General features: G+C 43.2%; 5 protein-coding genes across 7 annotated transcripts; 3 read left to right on the top strand and 2 right to left on the bottom strand.

The window, feature by feature from the left end:
• Nucleotides 1-79: 79 nt before the first annotated feature.
• LOC119555378 (motile sperm domain-containing protein 2) lies at nt 80-1,590 on the top strand. Its single transcript, XM_037866721.1, has 3 exons — nt 80-768; nt 833-1,318; nt 1,381-1,590. The coding sequence occupies exons 1-3, from the start codon at nt 681-683 to the stop codon at nt 1,530-1,532; spliced, it is 726 nt and encodes a 241-aa protein (XP_037722649.1). The 5' UTR covers nt 80-680; the 3' UTR covers nt 1,533-1,590.
• Nucleotides 1,591-1,909: 319 nt separating this feature from the next.
• On the top strand, nt 1,910-8,970 carry LOC119555376 (motile sperm domain-containing protein 2). The gene is given in 7 exon segments (XM_037866719.1): nt 1,910-2,227; nt 2,993-3,478; nt 3,636-3,865; nt 6,822-6,894; nt 7,114-7,217; nt 7,281-7,613; nt 7,674-8,970. Coding segments are annotated over 7 exon segments (1,977 nt in total). The 5' UTR covers nt 1,910-2,136; the 3' UTR covers nt 8,334-8,970.
• Nucleotides 8,971-9,186: 216 nt separating this feature from the next.
• LOC119555377 (regulator of chromosome condensation) lies at nt 9,187-11,585 on the bottom strand. Its single transcript, XM_037866720.1, has 4 exons — nt 11,312-11,585; nt 11,193-11,251; nt 10,423-11,121; nt 9,187-10,362 (listed from the first exon to the last, which is right to left on the bottom strand). Exons 3-4 carry the CDS (start codon nt 11,084-11,086, stop codon nt 9,479-9,481), a joined length of 1,548 nt encoding a protein of 515 aa, XP_037722648.1. The 5' UTR covers nt 11,087-11,121; nt 11,193-11,251; nt 11,312-11,585; the 3' UTR covers nt 9,187-9,478.
• Nucleotides 11,586-12,285: 700 nt separating this feature from the next.
• On the bottom strand, nt 12,286-15,522 carry LOC119554805 (trihelix transcription factor ASIL1). Of its 2 annotated transcripts, none has more exons than XM_037865855.1 (4): nt 15,171-15,522; nt 13,049-13,434; nt 12,856-12,983; nt 12,286-12,803 (listed from the first exon to the last, which is right to left on the bottom strand). In XM_037865855.1, exons 1-4 carry the CDS (start codon nt 15,402-15,404, stop codon nt 12,409-12,411), a joined length of 1,143 nt encoding a protein of 380 aa, XP_037721783.1. In that variant the 5' UTR covers nt 15,405-15,522; the 3' UTR covers nt 12,286-12,408. The 2 variants fall into 2 exon arrangements, with proteins under 2 accessions (XP_037721783.1, XP_037721784.1); XM_037865856.1 differs by having other exon boundaries at nt 13,049-13,431.
• On the top strand, nt 13,637-14,940 carry LOC119554806 (kelch-like protein 25). Of its 2 annotated transcripts, none has more exons than XM_037865857.1 (3): nt 13,637-13,795; nt 13,868-14,288; nt 14,351-14,940. In XM_037865857.1, exons 1-3 carry the CDS (start codon nt 13,773-13,775, stop codon nt 14,750-14,752), a joined length of 846 nt encoding a protein of 281 aa, XP_037721785.1. In that variant the 5' UTR covers nt 13,637-13,772; the 3' UTR covers nt 14,753-14,940. The 2 variants fall into 2 exon arrangements, 1 of the variants encoding a protein (XP_037721785.1); XR_005219842.1 differs by having other exon boundaries at nt 13,639-13,795; nt 13,848-14,288.
• Nucleotides 15,523-16,209: the final 687 nt, after the last annotated feature.

The raw sequence follows: 16,209 nt of genomic DNA, 5'->3' as shown, positions 1-16,209 counted from the left end.
ATATCCATTACAGCCACCGCAATCATTGACTTGCCTTTGAAGGGGAATAAATGAGCTCAGTAGACTAAGCTTACTAAATCGAATCAAGACAAGCCACAAAGAATTTCCACACCCCCATCCAATATATATATATATCATGTAGGAAGCCAGTGGAGAACTCATATAAATCGCAAAGAAAACCACAGCAAGAGCTATAAAGACCGAATTCTCGAAGAGTCGCCTGCACGAACCATAAACATTACCAGTTCCCGAGTTTATTCCGCTTATCGCAATTGACTGGGCCCCTTCGTTTTACCCCCCGGATTGATCTGCGGGTAATGTGTTTTTGTTTTTTTTTTATTGATTAAAGAACGGGCGGCAGTGCGGTTGTCTTTGCCTTTGCCCCCACCCGCATTGAGTCATTTACATGATCGCCCGGAAAACAGAGCACAATTGGAGAACAAATAAAAACGCTCTCGGCGAGCGAAACTTGGAGCGTTTGGGGCAGAGTTGGCTGTCAGTCGTTGATTAGCCCGCTCGCTGGCCAGACATCCCGCTCCCAGATTAAGAATATACACACTTCCTCCCAGAACTCGGAAAAACCTTTTCAAATCGTGAAGGGGTAGATAAGGAATTGATATAAATTTAAGACCCACTGCAAGGGGATACTTCAGTTGGTCTAAGTGAATCCAAATAGCAACATGCCTTCCGATCAGGAGCCCACCGCCGAGCAGATTAGCCAAGTCAAGGATAGCGTTCTTGAGAAGCTAGACAAGGAGCTCCCAGCAGGTAATGCTAAAGCAATAAAATCAATCACATCTTACTGGTTTATAAACGTATTATTCCGAAACAGTGCATTTCCATCCCGCCGATCTTAAGCGCATAACCGGCAGTGACCTTTGGATCTCCAAACTGTTGCAGGCATATGACTTTGATGTGGAGAAATGCATCATTAGATTGTTGGATAACCTCGCCTGGCGCCTGAGCTTTGGAGTTTATGACCTAAGCGAGACGAACTTGAACCAGGAATACCTCAACGATGGCTCTGTCTATGTCCACAACAAGGACAAAGACGGAAAACCCTTGCTGATCCTCAGCATTAACAAGCACTCGAAGAGCCGAAAACAGGAGGATCTCCTGCGTATTATCGTTTTCTGGATTGAAAGACTTCAGAGCGTCGGCAAAGTGGAACAAGTCACACTTTTTATGGATATGACTGGCAGCGGACTGAGCAACTTGGACCTGGACTTCATCAAGAGTATTATTGGAGTGTTTGAGACCAAATATCCCTACATTCTTAACTATATACTGGTCCATGAATTGCCTTTCTTGTTAAATGGTTTGTTTTTCGCCTTTCTTTTTTATAATCATAATCATAATTTGTTCGTTTTTTGTTATTAGCTGCCTTTAAAATTGTCAAGACGTTTCTGCCCGAGAAAGCTCTGAAGATCCTGAAAGTTACCTCCAAGAAGGACATCGACCAATACGTGGACAAGGACAACTGCCTGAAAATCTGGGGCGGTAATGACGAATACGTTTATAAATTTGCCTAAAATTGCCATCAACTTTGTATGATAGTGTAACTAATAATACGATATTTATTGACCGGAATTCGCCGTTTATTTGAGCACTCCAGCGAAAAGCTTCCAAAGCTTTGGGTAGTACTCACTTCCACCCAAGTATTTGGAGGTAATTGTAATGCAGGTGGTATCTCCCACACGATCACGTTCCATTGCAGCAGTAGGCGGGTGGGTGGATGGCCCTTTTGGGAGGCCCATTATAGTACCGCGGAGAACCAGGTGCTCCACATTCGAACCGCACGCCAGCCGACTGCCAACGATCGCGGCGATATATCTACGTATCTATATCCCCCGATCGTGAATAGCCGCTGTCGACACACCGTTAGTCGATTATTCAGTTAGCCGCACACGCTCGTGGAACGCACTTGGACAGCTCGCTAATTCCCGCTGTACAACCTGCCTTTTGTACCTTTACCCGTGCTTCGAGTCAATCAAATCTTATCGCAGTGAAAGTGGATTTCCGATTAGGAGTGGTGCGATAGGAACACAGTACTGGGCCCTTCGATTGGAATTGTACTTTGATGTTTAGTCTGCACACAATTTTTGCTGAGAACGAGTGGTAAAACTAGCTGGCAGCATGGGCATCAAGGCCAAGGAGACGACTCCCCAGCAAATCGAAGAGCTGCGGGAAAGATTCAACAGCAAATATGCCTCATCACCCCCAGCAGGTGAGATAATCCGAAACACTTGACGGATACAAAGTGCAACGGTCGTTAGCTGGAGAATCTAATAAATTGTGTGTGTTTCAGTTTATGGCCACGTATAATCCCATAGTTTTAGTCGATAAGGAGTAGATATATAGCAGCGTTCTGTTAATAGTTTGTTTATATGATTCATTCGGCTTGACTTATTTGTAGTGCAAATTCTCCAATTAGTGAGTGAATAAATTAAACAGCCCTACCTAGCCAAACGACTCAAGTGCACTCGAATGAAAGCTTTGAACTTGAGACCTAAGCCGTAGCTACCTAAAGAGCTATATATAGAAATGGCATATAGTATATGGACTTCCGTACTACTGACAATCAGTGGCAAAAGGTTAAATAGCTGAGCTGGGGCCAAAGTTTAAATCAAACCGATCGGAATATAATGAAAATACATTTAAGATTATAGTATTAGCTTATGAGTTTTCAAATGTTTAAATATTGTTACTACATTTCCTTTAAAAAGAACTTTGAAACACACCCGAGGCAACACTTGTCCTCCATGTTGTTATCAAAACCTATTTCTTATCTTCTCGAAATTTAAATTCTGGCACCACTTAAGTAAACAGAGATTAAAAAAAATTGCATGGTTAAACACCAAAAGAGCAGAGATAAGAAATAACAGTTCGTGAAAGATTGTATTGTAACTTAAACAGAATGGTATTCCTTATGCACACTGACCTATCGCGTTAACATAGATAAGATTCCAATAATCTCTTTATTATCATACAGCACCCTTCCATCCCACCGACATCGATCGCATTCGCAACGATCACCTCTGGCTACAGAGATTCCTGGAAATGCATGATCTCGACATGGAGGCGTCCTTCAACAAGTTATGGGAGACCTGTGTCTGGCGCCAGTCCTATGGGGCCAATGACCTCGAGCCAAGCCAGTTGAACCAGGAGTATTTGAATGAGGGATCGATTTTTGTGCACAGCAACGATGTGGATGGAAAACCCCTGTTGATATTCCGTGTTAAGCTGCATAGTAAGTCCAAAAATCTGGATGAGCTGATACGCATCGTAGTGTACTGGGTGGAGAGAACCCAGAGACAGCAACACCTGACCCAACTGACCATATTCTTCGACATGGCTGGCACGGGATTGGCCACCATGGATCTGGACTTTGTTAGGCGCATTGTGGAGACATTTAAGCTGTACTATCCCAATACCCTGAATTACATTCTGGTATATGAGCTGGCCTGGGTGCTAAATGGTAAGGACTGGTATGGTAATTACTGGCAATACTTTATGCGATACAAATCTAACCTAAAGTTTGAAACCCTTTGGTATTGACTTCGCCAATTGATTTTTGCCAACCTACCATTAACCATTAACCGTGACCATGACCTTTTCTATATCCCCTATCCTAGCTGCTTTTAAGGTCATTAAGGCCCTGCTGCCACCAAAAGCGGTGGAGATTTTGAAAATGATATCGAAAAAGGACATTGGCCAGTACATTACTAAGGACAATAGCCTGGCCATGTGGGGTGGCGAGGATAACTACGAATTTAGCTTCGTGCCGGAGGCCAAACAGGTTACATCCAAGCCACTGGCTGTCAATGCCGGCGATGATGAGCAGTTCACGGACGTGGACAAGAAGGTGAGTTAGTGGTTCGGGTGGGAGATACAAATACTACTCTGTCAGGACACCCCACCAACAACAGAACAAATCTCGAGCGGTATTCGGCTGTGGGGCGTGTTCCTTGTGACATGGCTGCACCCGGAAGGAGTCGGTCCTTCGGTCCCTGGGTCGCCTAATTGCTTTTTTCGAAACCTCACGCGAGCCACCTTACCGGCACTCTCTCCATAATTGATTCACATTCTTGGGACGTATTGATTTAGGGTGCGCTGTTTGCGTGTCCTGCGTGAGTCCCCAACTGACCACTAAGCTTACCTAAACGAGGGTCTGAACCATTACACTGAGGGGTTATAAAGCAAAAGATAAAAAAAAATATATTCTTAGTTTAAATACTGGAAATCGAAACTATAGTACCAGTAATACTTTTCATATTCATTATGTATCCATGTTAAATTTGTAAATCATTTGGGGCTCTATTTTCTTTTCAAATACTTTTATTATACTTGTGACAATAGTTGTATACTTTTGAGGGCATGTTTTAAAAATAAAAGTATTATTGATATAAATGTATTTATTATTGTATTGAAAAGACAATCAAGAACTAGAAAACTTTAAAGACGTTGGATAATATTTTTTAACATTATGGGTGTCGCTTTTACCCCATTACATACACTTGAACTTCAGATAGCCAGGGCATGAATTAACAAAAATATTTCTCTTTATCTATGGAATTTCAGTTTTATTTTTAAATTTATCACTTTCCACAGTTTAATGATTTTTTTTCACTGCATCCGCTCGTTTCACCCGCAACGGTCTTTGGGCAGAACATTACGGCCGCTATTTATAGTCTTTTATTTGACATATAGCTAAACTTTCGGTTTCTGGCTTGGGTCATTGGCTAGCGGTCAGTTCGAGGCCCGAAGCGTTGACCCGAGAAAAGTAGAACACCCATTGTCACAGGGATTATAACATGTTCTGTGTGTGTGCGTACTTGTATCGTATGTGTAAATGATTCCCAGAGCGAATATTATCACCCACACACCCACTCGAGAGCACACACCCACACACAACCACAACAGCACACCCACTCTCTGTTATCACACCCACACGACGTCATCATCTAATGCAACGGCACTTTCATTTACAGTTCCAGTTCATTTTGCGGGCCGGCCACACAACAACAACAGCTGGAAGAAGTTGATCGAGCAGAAAGCTCAAAGAGAGAGAGCAGCGGGAGAGCCAAAAGCTCGTAGCTTTTCGGTTGTGCTTTTTATTAAATTGTGTTTTCACATTCGAACTTTTCACAAAAAAACGTAAGCCACCGTAAGTGTCAGTAAAAAAGGGAGATAGCCTCAGCGTAAGTGTCAGTAAAAAAGGGAGATGCAAGATGAGAACGAAACGACGAGCGGTGGGAGCGGGAGCCTCGCGGTTGCTCGGTGCTCTCCAAAATTGCTCTCCCGAGCTCTCTCTCGACCTCTCCGGCTCTCCAATTCTTCGTCGGAATTCGAGTTAGATTTTAGTTAGATTTTTGTTCACATTCGAACTTTTCACATCGCGAAAACTAGTCACAAAACCTCATAAAGCAACCTCATTTTATGTGTTCCAAAACTTTGTGCTAATCGCTAATCGTCATGGACATTTCCCATCTTTAATTGTTACAAATAATTGTTAATTGTTAACAAATAAGCGACGAGACAAAGGAGAAATCGGAGGGCAGAAGCTGAGGCTGCATTGTTATTATTATACCAATTTGATATTCATTCCTCGAACAAAATGCCCAGGGTATGTGTGTGTGCGTAGTACGTGTTTTGTGTAAGGTGTTTATACTCATTGAATTGTGCTCAAGAAATCTGTGTCAATCCTTCAAGAACCAATAAATCATTAATAAACCATTGAAAACCCCAAGTATTCACTGCTAACCAGAGTTTATCCGGTAATTTACCCTGAAAGTTGACTACCTGAGATCATGATCATGTGTGCGTTACGTGGAAGGCCCAAACAAAAGCACAACAAAAAAACAAACCCGAAACGGATCGAATTGACAGACGATTACTTCACCTTGCATATTTGTCTTTGTGCTAAAATGGACAACTGTTGTTTATTCAGTTTAAATTAAAGAGAATTCGTCGTTTTGTGCCCGTTCAAGGTATCAGCTGTGAGCGATTCTTTGAAAGTGAACCAGTAAAGTGGTTCCACCCATTAAGCCCAGCTTAAAGGGCAAGTTAAAGGTTTTAAGTTACAACAGTTATATGGTTAAAAAAAACGGCAACCTACAGTACAAATCATAAACAAACTGTGTTTAACAAATTTTAGAAAGTTTCAAACTAGTTGAACCCAATAATATCGGTTTTAAAGGCGAGCCCTACCCTTTTTCATTTAATAATATTCAAATAATAATATTAAGTGCTAACGCGTTTTGAGAATTCCCTAAAGCGAAGCAGGGAAATCCGCCGTTACAGGGTTGCCAGCTGTTTTTATTGTGGTGGCTGTAAAACTAATCTCCAAGGGTTTCCAAGGCTAAAAGTCCGGCTTTGGCTATATGTTTTTATATCTCAAGATCTCAAGTCACAGTACGGCTATAAACTCTTTGTGGAAACTGACGAATGTGACCGATGTCTGAGCCCGGGCGTTTTAATTACGTGAGTTGCAGATTACATCCGAGGGGCAGCAGCGATAAGGGCGGATGATACACCCAGATGAAACTCGTAATTGCAATGCATACGAGATTTAAAAGACCCGCAGCAGACAACCCACATCCGGCTGAGAACCAAATCAAAGCAACTCGCCAAGCGACCTCCGGTACAAGTGGAACCTTCGCCAATAATGCCAGCTCAAGGGGCCCCAAGAATAGTGGGGTGGCCCTTGTGAAAATGGCACACAAAAGCACGTTCGGTGGGGGCTGATTAAGAGGGCGGCGCCAAACTATCCTAACCACCAGAATAGACGGTCATTTGAACGAGTTCTCTTTAATCGACAGGTCACCTTTGCCAATACCGCTCCCTTGGTCCTCAAGGAGTCCAACATCAACGAGATGCACACTCCATGCGAGGGTAAGAAATCACCCCGTAGTTATTTAGAAACCCCTACATCTCTATCTATCTGCACTGCTCATTATGTCACAAATATACACATATCGTAGCACCAAGTCGCCTCATTTTAATTCGTTATCCCAATTAAACAAAATTTTTTGGTCTCCACCAAAATTGAAAATATTCTAAAAGTCCCTACTAATACCGAGAGGGGGCCCTTATATTGCTTTCCTTGATTAGGCATGTTGCATATTAATCCCAAGGAGTTTGTCAACTTTAATTCCAAGAATGCGGAGGCCACGCTGAACCTCAAGTCGATAGCCACCTCGGCTGTGACGTACAAGGTGGGTGAATCCTCTACAGATCCAGACTCTACCATTCCAGACTAACTTTCGCAACCTTTGCAGATCCAAACCACATCGCCGGAGAAGTTCCGTGTGCGGCCACGTTGCGGCGTCATCCAACCCAACCAGGAGGCCTCCATTAATATATGGCTGAAGTCGGAGCACCAGCTGAGTGGCGAGAGTAAGGACAAGTTCCTGGTGATGGCCATGTTGGCGCCGGGCGGTGAATGTGGCGGCTCCGATGTGGCCGAGCTGTGGCGGAACAAATCCCCCTCTGCGGTGGATGTGGAGCAGCATCGGTTGGTCTGCCGCTTCGATGAGAACAAACCCAAAGCGCAACCGGATTGCGCTGGCAAGGCCAGTAAGGCCAGTGTGGACTGCAAGAAGTCCGCTGTCGTGAGTCCTCCTACTGCATTTGAAGCCTTGAATATATTCAGTAATGAATCCTTATTTCAGGGACACGATCCGGCCTCGGCGATGGAGCGCCAGTTGGCGTTCACCCAGAATCTGCAATACGTGACGCTGGCGCTGCTGTTGCTGCTTTTCGCGGGCTTCGGATTTCTGATGTACCAGCAGTTGGGACACCACGCCGCTACCTGTCCCAAGGCGACGGCGTATTCGTGCGCTAAGCGCAAATAATATTTACTTTCACCGTGTAATCTGACCAGGCAGGAGCTGAACGATGCCGCTCGCAAAGGCAACAATAATAACGATCACGACTGCGACTGCCCAGAGCTGGAGAACTGCGCTTGTGCTTTTGATTTGATGGATATGGGTCTGGATTGCGCCGATACGATGGACCAATTTGATGGCGAGTGCCTTGAGGCACTGATCCAGACGCATCTGCAGCTGTGCCGCAGCTGCCAAGGCATCGGCGACCGGCAGCTGGGCGGCGTTGCTGCCGGCGGGCATCTGCTGGGACTGATCGCCTTCGCAAGGAAGCTGGTGCGCGTCGTCCTTTCGCTATCGCTGCTGTGCGGCATCCTGTTCGTGAGCTTCTACCTGGGCAGCAACTACGGCGGAAACTGCACCACCACCACCACCACTACCATCACCACCTCCCTAGCCACAGTCGACTCAGGCAGAGGCAATCGTCAGCCGTGTTACTACTCGTAGTCAAGCCAAAACCCACACCTATATAAGCCAGGGTGGTTCGATTTGTTCACCAGAAATTGCAATTTATACCATTCTGTATGTCTAAGCTCCATTTCGACCCTTGCCAGGTATTTTACAGTGCAAGTAGTGAAATATTAAATCTTTTATACCTACTTCAAAGGCTTGCATGAAATTAGACTGGTTTTTCTTTCCAAGAGGATGAAGACGCAAACATCAAATTATATCCAGTTTCTTCAAATTGTGAACATATACCTTCGCCTTTGAAGGTATTTCCATTTTGTGTCCCTACGAATCGAGCCACCCTTAATATATTCATATTTATAAAGACATATTTAGATCTATGTTAAGAGCAACAATTTCGTGTTTCTTGATATTGTTCGAGTTTCAAGTAAATGGTATCCCATGCTTACTGCCCAACCCTTTGTAGCTTTTTGTCGGTTATCTCCCATTCCTCCCCGCCTGAGCCAAGAATTTTTAGTACACTGTGAGTAGGATATATATTTGTAAATTATATAAACAAACAACCGATGGTCTTAAGTCGGATTCAAGTTGATTAGTTTGTAAATAAATCTCAATTAAAGCCTTGTCACAATATGTAGGGATACCTATCGAGTGAGGCATTAACCCGGTTACTCCATAAAAGTCTTTACACTGGGTAACTCCATCATCCGATTCTAAAGATAGGAATTGTCCCAATGCGTGTGTTCATTTAGCTCAAAGTATAAATAATAAATTCTGAGTCGTACCGAAAATACCAATACCGAAGCCCCCTACTTTTGCCCAACTCAACCAGTAAAAAAAAAGATTAAGCCAATAACCCCATAACTCCACCCTAGTGTAAATAGGCTTTTAGTTAAATTTTGCATTGAAATACAAATTTACTACGGTTTTGTATTTCAAGCGAATGTAATTAATAAACATTTAGTTGGGTTGATAAAGAAGTTTTCTTCGTTTGGCAGACTTGTAAGATATAAGCGGGCATCTATTTATCAAAATAATAAGAACTTAACAGGATTCAATTAACGTATAATAGGCAAAACTTCCGAACTATCTTGCGAATCCTTAAGCGTTAGATAAGCGTACGGGTTTGTAACTTAATGCGACCAAAAACAAAGTGGGAAAAGTATAATAGGAAGTACCTATTCTTATGTCTTTTTGCCGCCTCGCTTGGCAGCCGGCTTCTTGGCCTTCTTGGGAGTCGGAGCCGGAGTGGGCTCCTCCTCGGCCTCCTCGACGGCATCATCCTGCGGCGGAGTCTTGATCTTTTTACTGCTGCTGCTGCTGCTGCCAGACGCCTTCGCCGGCACATTTTCCTTCTGCTCCTGTTTATCCGCCTTTTCGCCCTCCTTGTCGGCATCGTCCTGCGGCGGTGTCTTGTCCCTTTTATTGCTGCTGCTGCCTGAAGCCTTCACCGGCACATTCTCCTTTTGCTCCTGTTTATCCGCCTTGACCAAAAAAATAGCGTGCTGGCCACCGCCGGATGCGAGCAGCATGTGCTTGTTCTGTGTATTCTTGCTGACGACCACGATCGGTTCGAGTTCATCGTCACCATCGCCAACGCCCAGTTGATTGTTGACGCCGGAGCCCCAAGAATACAGTTTGCCATCCTCGCTTATGGCATAGGAACAGATTTCGCCGCAACCCACGGCCACAATCCGGTCGGTCAACTTCTTCACAAGCGCAGGCTTCTCCACAACATCCTTGACATCGCCTAGGCCCAGGCGTCCGTACTCCGGACGACCCACCACCGAGCACTTGAGGTCCGTGGTCAGGACGACAGTGTGATGCTGTCCGCCGGCAATATGCTGGATATCCTTAAGATCCGTCCTGATGGGCGTCACTGCGAACTCCCTGCCCTTCGTCTCGTGAGCCAGCTGCTTAAAATTGTTCAACCCCGTGGCCCAGATGACCTTTGTCTGCGATTCACGCATGAATGTGCAGTAGTTGGTGGCCCATATAGCCTCGAAGGGTTTGGCCCGCGTGATGAAGACCTGGTCGGGCCGCAGCAAATCGCGCTTGCCACGGCGACCTACAAAATAATATATAGTTTAGTGAGGATGCTAGTGTCAGCGTATTGACCAAGACTTACCCTCCCCGGAGATGGAACGTTCCGAGAGCCGGCCTAGTTGGCCCTGCTCGGCACAGCCCACGGTGAAGACCTTGCCGGCGGTGGTCAGGATGACCAGGTGATCGGAACCAGAGGCGATGCTGCAGCAGACAGTGCCCTCCATCAGATCGATGGGCGTACGCTTGTTCCCATCGATGGTGAGGCCCATGTTGCCGTGAGAGTCCCTGAACGAACCCCAAGCGAAGACGCGTCCATCCTCCAGCAGGCAAGCGGAATGAGAATCACCCGCCGAAATGCACAAAGCCTTGCCGGGCAAGTCGATTTGTCCTGGCTTGGCTTCGCTGCCATCCTCGCTGGTGTCGCGACCCAGTGCTCCCTCATCATTGCACCCAAAGGAGTAGATGTCTCCTGTTTTGGTCAGCACCAGGTTGTGCATGCCACCGGCGGAGATGTCCACGGGATCCGGGATTCCAGCCACCGGGCTGAGACGCTTGCGCTCCAGGATGTCCTCGCCGAGACCAAGCTGTCCCACATCCCCGTTGCCGCAGACCAGCACGTTGCCCAGAATGGTCCTACGTTTGGGCAGCTCCAGATGAAAAGCGATTCTGGCGCGCTTCGCCTTTGGCGGCTGCGCCTCCGACTCTCCGGCATTATTGTTGTTCGTCAGGGCCTTTCTGCGCGGCATTTTATCTTGTATTTTCACAATTTTTGTCTCCGAAACTGGGAAAATGTGTATTTAATATATAAGGTTAGGGACGCCGATCTAGCCGTCGATGGTTTCTTGCACTCACAATGGAAATAATGCCGGTCTTTGGTTCTGCGGGAGTTCCACGTTGTCTGGATGGTGTTGCTACGGAGGTTTTGAGGTGAGTGAAAACACGGAATGCAAGCCAAACAGATTTCGACCTACCTGGGTCGAAGAAAATGCGCGGGAAGCGGCGGCAGCTGGCCTTCAGTGAGCAGTGATGCCTGTTCAACTTTGTTACCGGCAAATCTGGCTATTATCAGAGTCCAATGACGGAAAACAATCGATAACAGCGGAAAGCGGGAAAATTGGCCTATTTTAATTTACGTTTTCAATTTTGACTTGCTTAGAAATTTATTTAAAAGTGAAAAAAAAAAATTACGCCTTACGTTTGAAAGATTGAATAAATTTTTAACAGAGCACAAATTTTTGAATGAGGTTCTTACAATACAAAGACAGGATCAATGTGTTTGAAATTGTGCTCTGATTTTACATCCAATGCGGATGTGATGAAATAACTCAAAATTTTTTGAAGTTATTTCTACCGTTTTTCCATACAAATCTGACAGCACTGACCGATTAAAATACATAAAAATAAATACCATTATAATAAATATACCAAAAAACATCTACTAAACATGCGTAGGGTACTTATCGGAACGGTGGAGTTTAGAATACCTGAAATTTTGTCTTCTTTTCGGGCGCGTATTTCAAAAATAAAAATTAGCCTTTGTCGATAAATAGTCAATGACAACGTAGATGCTGTCATCGATGAACTGGTGATGTGTAAGATGTATTGTGTAAGATAAAGGGAATTTGGAACGAATATTTTTTAATTAGTTCTGAATTTCGAATTTCATTTTAGCAAAATCGGAGGACTACATCATATAGCTGCCATAGGAACGATCGGAAAATTGGTGGGAAAATAATATGATACAAATTATAGCTTCGGTGTTTCTTGACATATTATCTTATACTATTGGGAAAATCATTTTTTGTATTTTTAAATTTAATAATTATAACTGAAAGGGTATACATACATACTTCGGCTTGCCGAAGCTAACTTCCTTTCTTGTTTAAAATCGTTTCCGAACTTCCGTTTGGGAAGCATTTTAAAAATACCGTCACAGCTTCTTTGATTTTAACTTAACCAGAATGTTTATTTTGTTAAATTTAAAACTGATGCAGTACACAAAATATTCAGTAACATCTTTGTTGTATATTCGTCTGAGATAGTACAAACCGCCTTCTATTTATAACACTTAATTTGACTGATTTTTAAGATTAAGAAAATGAACTATATCTTTGTGGAATGAGTTAAGCTCCAGCAGAGCTTCTTTCATCACCTGCAGCTTTTCTCGCTCGATAATCAGTTTCTCCTCTTCTATTTGAAGGATTCTCTCTGAATGGCTAATAGCTATCTTCGTTTGGGTGCGATATTTTGAGATGGGTGACGGGGATCTTTGTTCCAGCGGTTCATCCTCCTCTTCTTCTGGCATGTCTGGGATAATTGGTGATGGAGACCGCGCTCTCTTCCTCTTTTCCTTCGTTTCCAATTCAATTTCGGTTTCATCCCGAAGGTCTTCAGCCATGGAATCGTCATTCATCGAAGCCATTTCCTCATTCTCAGATTCCCCATTGCTGAACAGCGCTTGTTCTGTAAGCAAAATATGTAAAATAGTTGCTTGTTTCTTACTATATAGGTATACCTGGATCATCGATCATTATATCCTCAAAAACATTTACGGCTTTGGTGCCAATTAGGAGTGCCTGAAGTCTGTGGAAGTATTCCCACTTGGATGGAACTCCAGATTCACGGACTCTCTCAGCTTCTATACTGTAAAAGAATGTGTACAAAATTAAAAAAGTATTAAATAGAAAGCTTAAAATCTATAAACTTACCGATACTTTCGCGACATATTGTCCATTTTGGTTTTGACTTCCGTGTGACTCGGTCCAAACTGGCTCATCTCCTTGGCCATCTGCCGGTAGATAAGGATGTTCTTTGCCTCGCCGCGGAATTCCTTTATATGTTGGGCCCAAACTTGCAACAACATTCTTTCGGCATCCTTTTTCCACACGTGACGATCCGTTTTAGTGTAATAGTCCTCAAATTTCTCTTTGTTTTGTTTTTTGGTAATATGGGTTCGAACGACTGGCTCAGCGGTTTTTTGCAACTCGGCAGTCTTTGCTACTCGTGGAGATGCCGGCTCCGGTTCCTCATTTCCAAGCAGGGCGTGCAGCGGTCTCTTTAAACGTGGTTCTGCCTTTCGACGTTCCGCCGTCTCCTCATGAAATTAACAAGTTTGTTTATTTTTGTGCTTTACTCTGATCAACAAAGAGGAAGTGAAGAAAAAGTCCCGCCTGGTAAACATATGCATCATATTAACTTTAAGATAACTTTTTTTCTGGAATTTCGGAGTTGAAATGGAAAAGTCGTATATTTTGCCAGCCCAAAGTCGGTCACACTTCTTTAGAATTCTAGATTATATACCCTCAAACCAACATTATCTGGTCATTGCGGAAGTGCTATTGCAACCAACAGCCTAATCATCCGCGCGATATATTAAAATACAAAATATTAAATATAAATATTTAGTAAATATACTTCAGAATCTATTGAAGTATGGAAAAAGGCGGTGGAGTATGGTAAATATCTTAGCTTATAACCGAAAGATGTAATTTTTGTAAATCCGAGAAGTAATCTCATCTCATTTTCAGGGCGCACAGAGGATCTGCACTGCGTAAAAGAGGGCTTTTTTCGGATATTAATATCCGAGTTGAAAGCTCCGTCTTCCAATGCCACAAGATTGTTTTGGCTTCGGCATCCGAGTTTTTTGAAATATTATTACAGAAAGAGGGTTTAAAAACGGGGGAAGTGATATTGCAGGATACAACACCACAAGTTTTTGAAATATTTCTTGATTTCATATACACAAAAGATAAGTGTCCATTGAAGCAAACCAAACCGTACGTATTGCTGTCGCTTTTAAAGTGTGCAAATATGTGGCTGGCATGCGAAGTTCAGCAAGTATGTGAGTCAACTCTCTTAGGAAGTAGTATGGCACCAAAGGAATGGATTCAACTTTATGCCGTATCATTTCTTCTGGACAATAAATTGTTAATGTCGCACGCCATTCAGGTAAGATTGTTTAGCAATCTAATCATTGATTTTGTGCTAATGATACGCATTATTCCTTACAGTTATTACAACGTCAAAACCATTTCGACTGTCCGGAATTTATGGAATTGGAATTGCACTGCTTCGTAGAGTATTTTTCGTGTACGAAGGATTTGGATCAATTGAAGCGCTTTACTATGTTAGATATGTGGTTACAAAAAAATATTCCAAAAGAACATAGGGTTTTACACATGAATAATGGAAACATTGTACGAAAACGTAGTCCAAGTTCAACCACAACGGATCACGATAAGATTACTGTTCTTCTGGATAGCATTGACTTTGAGAGAATGTCTTTGGATGATTTTTATAAAGGCCCTGCAAAGTCGAATCTTTTGACAGAATCTGCCAAAATTGAATTAATGTATAAAATGGCTAAAAGAGGCCACCCTCACAATAGATGCTATCGGAACCAACATTTTTAAAATTAAAATTTAGCTTTCATTCTGATTTCTCTTTCTTCTTCTCTTTAAAAAAAACAATAAGGGAGATTATTTTGTCCGAAGAAAATTATTTGTTTCCTTGTGTTTTAGTATACCATTTCGTTAAGACTTAACTTACTCTTCGAGTAAAAAGGTATATTGTATTCGTTCAAAAATATAAATAAAAAATATTTTTCTAGATTTTTAATCTCAGTGGGAAGGTATTCTCTGCTTATTGTTAATAGGACTAAGGGCTCTGAAAATGACTGAAAAATTCGAGTTGCATATGTACATTCAAATATTGCAGATTTAGTAAGATACTAGCATGGTTATTGAACATGTGGCTCTTCTAGGGAATGTAAATAACTTCCCCTTTAGACACAGAATAGGTTCATATGCCTATAACGAAACCGAGACTCACTTCATCCGCCTGGGAATCCTCGGCCAGGAATACGGTTTCGTAGAACTTCTCGTACTCGGATTTTGGCGGGAACGTACGTTGCGCCTGGGCACCTATGGGTTTTTTTTCTCCACCAAGACTTCTGTTGCGATTGTTCTGGGCAATGCGCTTGCTCCTCGGCCCGATGATCGTTTTCCGGGAATCTTGGGCCACCTCCTTGGCACTGGCGCCAGCTCCACTCGTTCTCGACGGCATTGCGATGTGCTCCTCGTTGTCCTCCACTTGGTAACGCCAATTGTTGTTATTTTATTGCAAATATTGCCTTAAATTCTTTTGTAATATCCTCGCGTTTGTTTTCGTCACTAGAGGTGGAACAAACCACGATAATTACTCGATACTATCGATAAGAGCTGGAAATTGAGTTTCCAACACTTACACTTATCGATAGACCACCACAGATATGTGGCAGCCCTGGATGGGGTGGGCGGTTAAATTTAAAAATCTTATAAGGGAACAAAGAAAAAAGTCAAGACTTGTACTTATACATTATTAACAATTTTATTCATGGTAGAACAAGGATTTATGCTTGTATTGACTAAAGATTTAAGGGATTCTTGTTTGCTGGAAATTCTAGCGACTTCGTTTATAAAGTGAGTTAGGTTTTGTACAATTTTGAGAATGGCTTATTTTTCTGTGTTAGATAGAACCCTTAAAAGCATTAAAGGCTAGTTAATTTGAATCAATTGTTGGGGCTGCAATTGCTCCAGATGTTTTCCTATGTGGATTTCGCACGCACTTTTAGCTAATCAAGCTAGGTCAGCCGGCATTTGTATCTGCATCTGCAACTGGAAACAGCATATGCATCTGCATCTGGGAACGAGCCCAAGGCAGAGCGGACGACAACAATCAGCGACAATTGCCCAAAGATTGCGACTAATGGTTGGCCGACGCACGTCGTCGCATCAGACAGAAGGTGCCTGTGGGAGATTTTCGACCGGTTTTCGATGATTCTTCTGTCTTCCAACTCATCCAGTCTTCACACGGAGAAAAATATTATCGA

Source organism: Drosophila subpulchrella, chromosome 3L (genome assembly GCF_014743375.2).
Source record: "Drosophila subpulchrella strain 33 F10 #4 breed RU33 chromosome 3L, RU_Dsub_v1.1 Primary Assembly, whole genome shotgun sequence".
Taxonomy (NCBI): Eukaryota; Metazoa; Arthropoda; class Insecta; order Diptera; family Drosophilidae; genus Drosophila; species Drosophila subpulchrella.
This window is presented reverse-complemented; position numbering and strand designations above follow the sequence as displayed.

Coding starts and splice junctions, on each gene's coding strand:
- LOC119555378 (XM_037866721.1), top strand. CDS start 681: ATGCCTTCCGATCAGGAGCCCACCGCCGAGCAGATTAGCCAAGTCAAG. Junction 769..832: donor AGACAAGGAGCTCCCAGCAG/GTAATGCTAAAG, acceptor ATTCCGAAACAG/TGCATTTCCATCCCGCCGAT. Junction 1,319..1,380: donor ATTGCCTTTCTTGTTAAATG/GTTTGTTTTTCG, acceptor TTTTGTTATTAG/CTGCCTTTAAAATTGTCAAG.
- LOC119555377 (XM_037866720.1), bottom strand. CDS start 11,086: ATGCCGCGCAGAAAGGCCCTGACGAACAACAATAATGCCGGAGAGTCG. Junction 10,363..10,422: donor ACGTTCCATCTCCGGGGAGG/GTAAGTCTTGGT, acceptor ATTATTTTGTAG/GTCGCCGTGGCAAGCGCGAT.
- LOC119554806 (XM_037865857.1), top strand. CDS start 13,773: ATGGAAAAAGGCGGTGGAGTATG. Junction 13,796..13,867: donor GAAAAAGGCGGTGGAGTATG/GTAAATATCTTA, acceptor TCTCATTTTCAG/GGCGCACAGAGGATCTGCAC. Junction 14,289..14,350: donor TAATGTCGCACGCCATTCAG/GTAAGATTGTTT, acceptor TATTCCTTACAG/TTATTACAACGTCAAAACCA.
- LOC119554805 (XM_037865855.1), bottom strand. CDS start 15,404: ATGCCGTCGAGAACGAGTGGAGCTGGCGCCAGTGCCAAGGAGGTGGCC. Junction 13,435..15,170: donor AGGATTCCCAGGCGGATGAA/GTGAGTCTCGGT, acceptor TAATTTCATGAG/GAGACGGCGGAACGTCGAAA. Junction 12,984..13,048: donor AATATGTCGCGAAAGTATCG/GTAAGTTTATAG, acceptor ATTCTTTTACAG/TATAGAAGCTGAGAGAGTCC.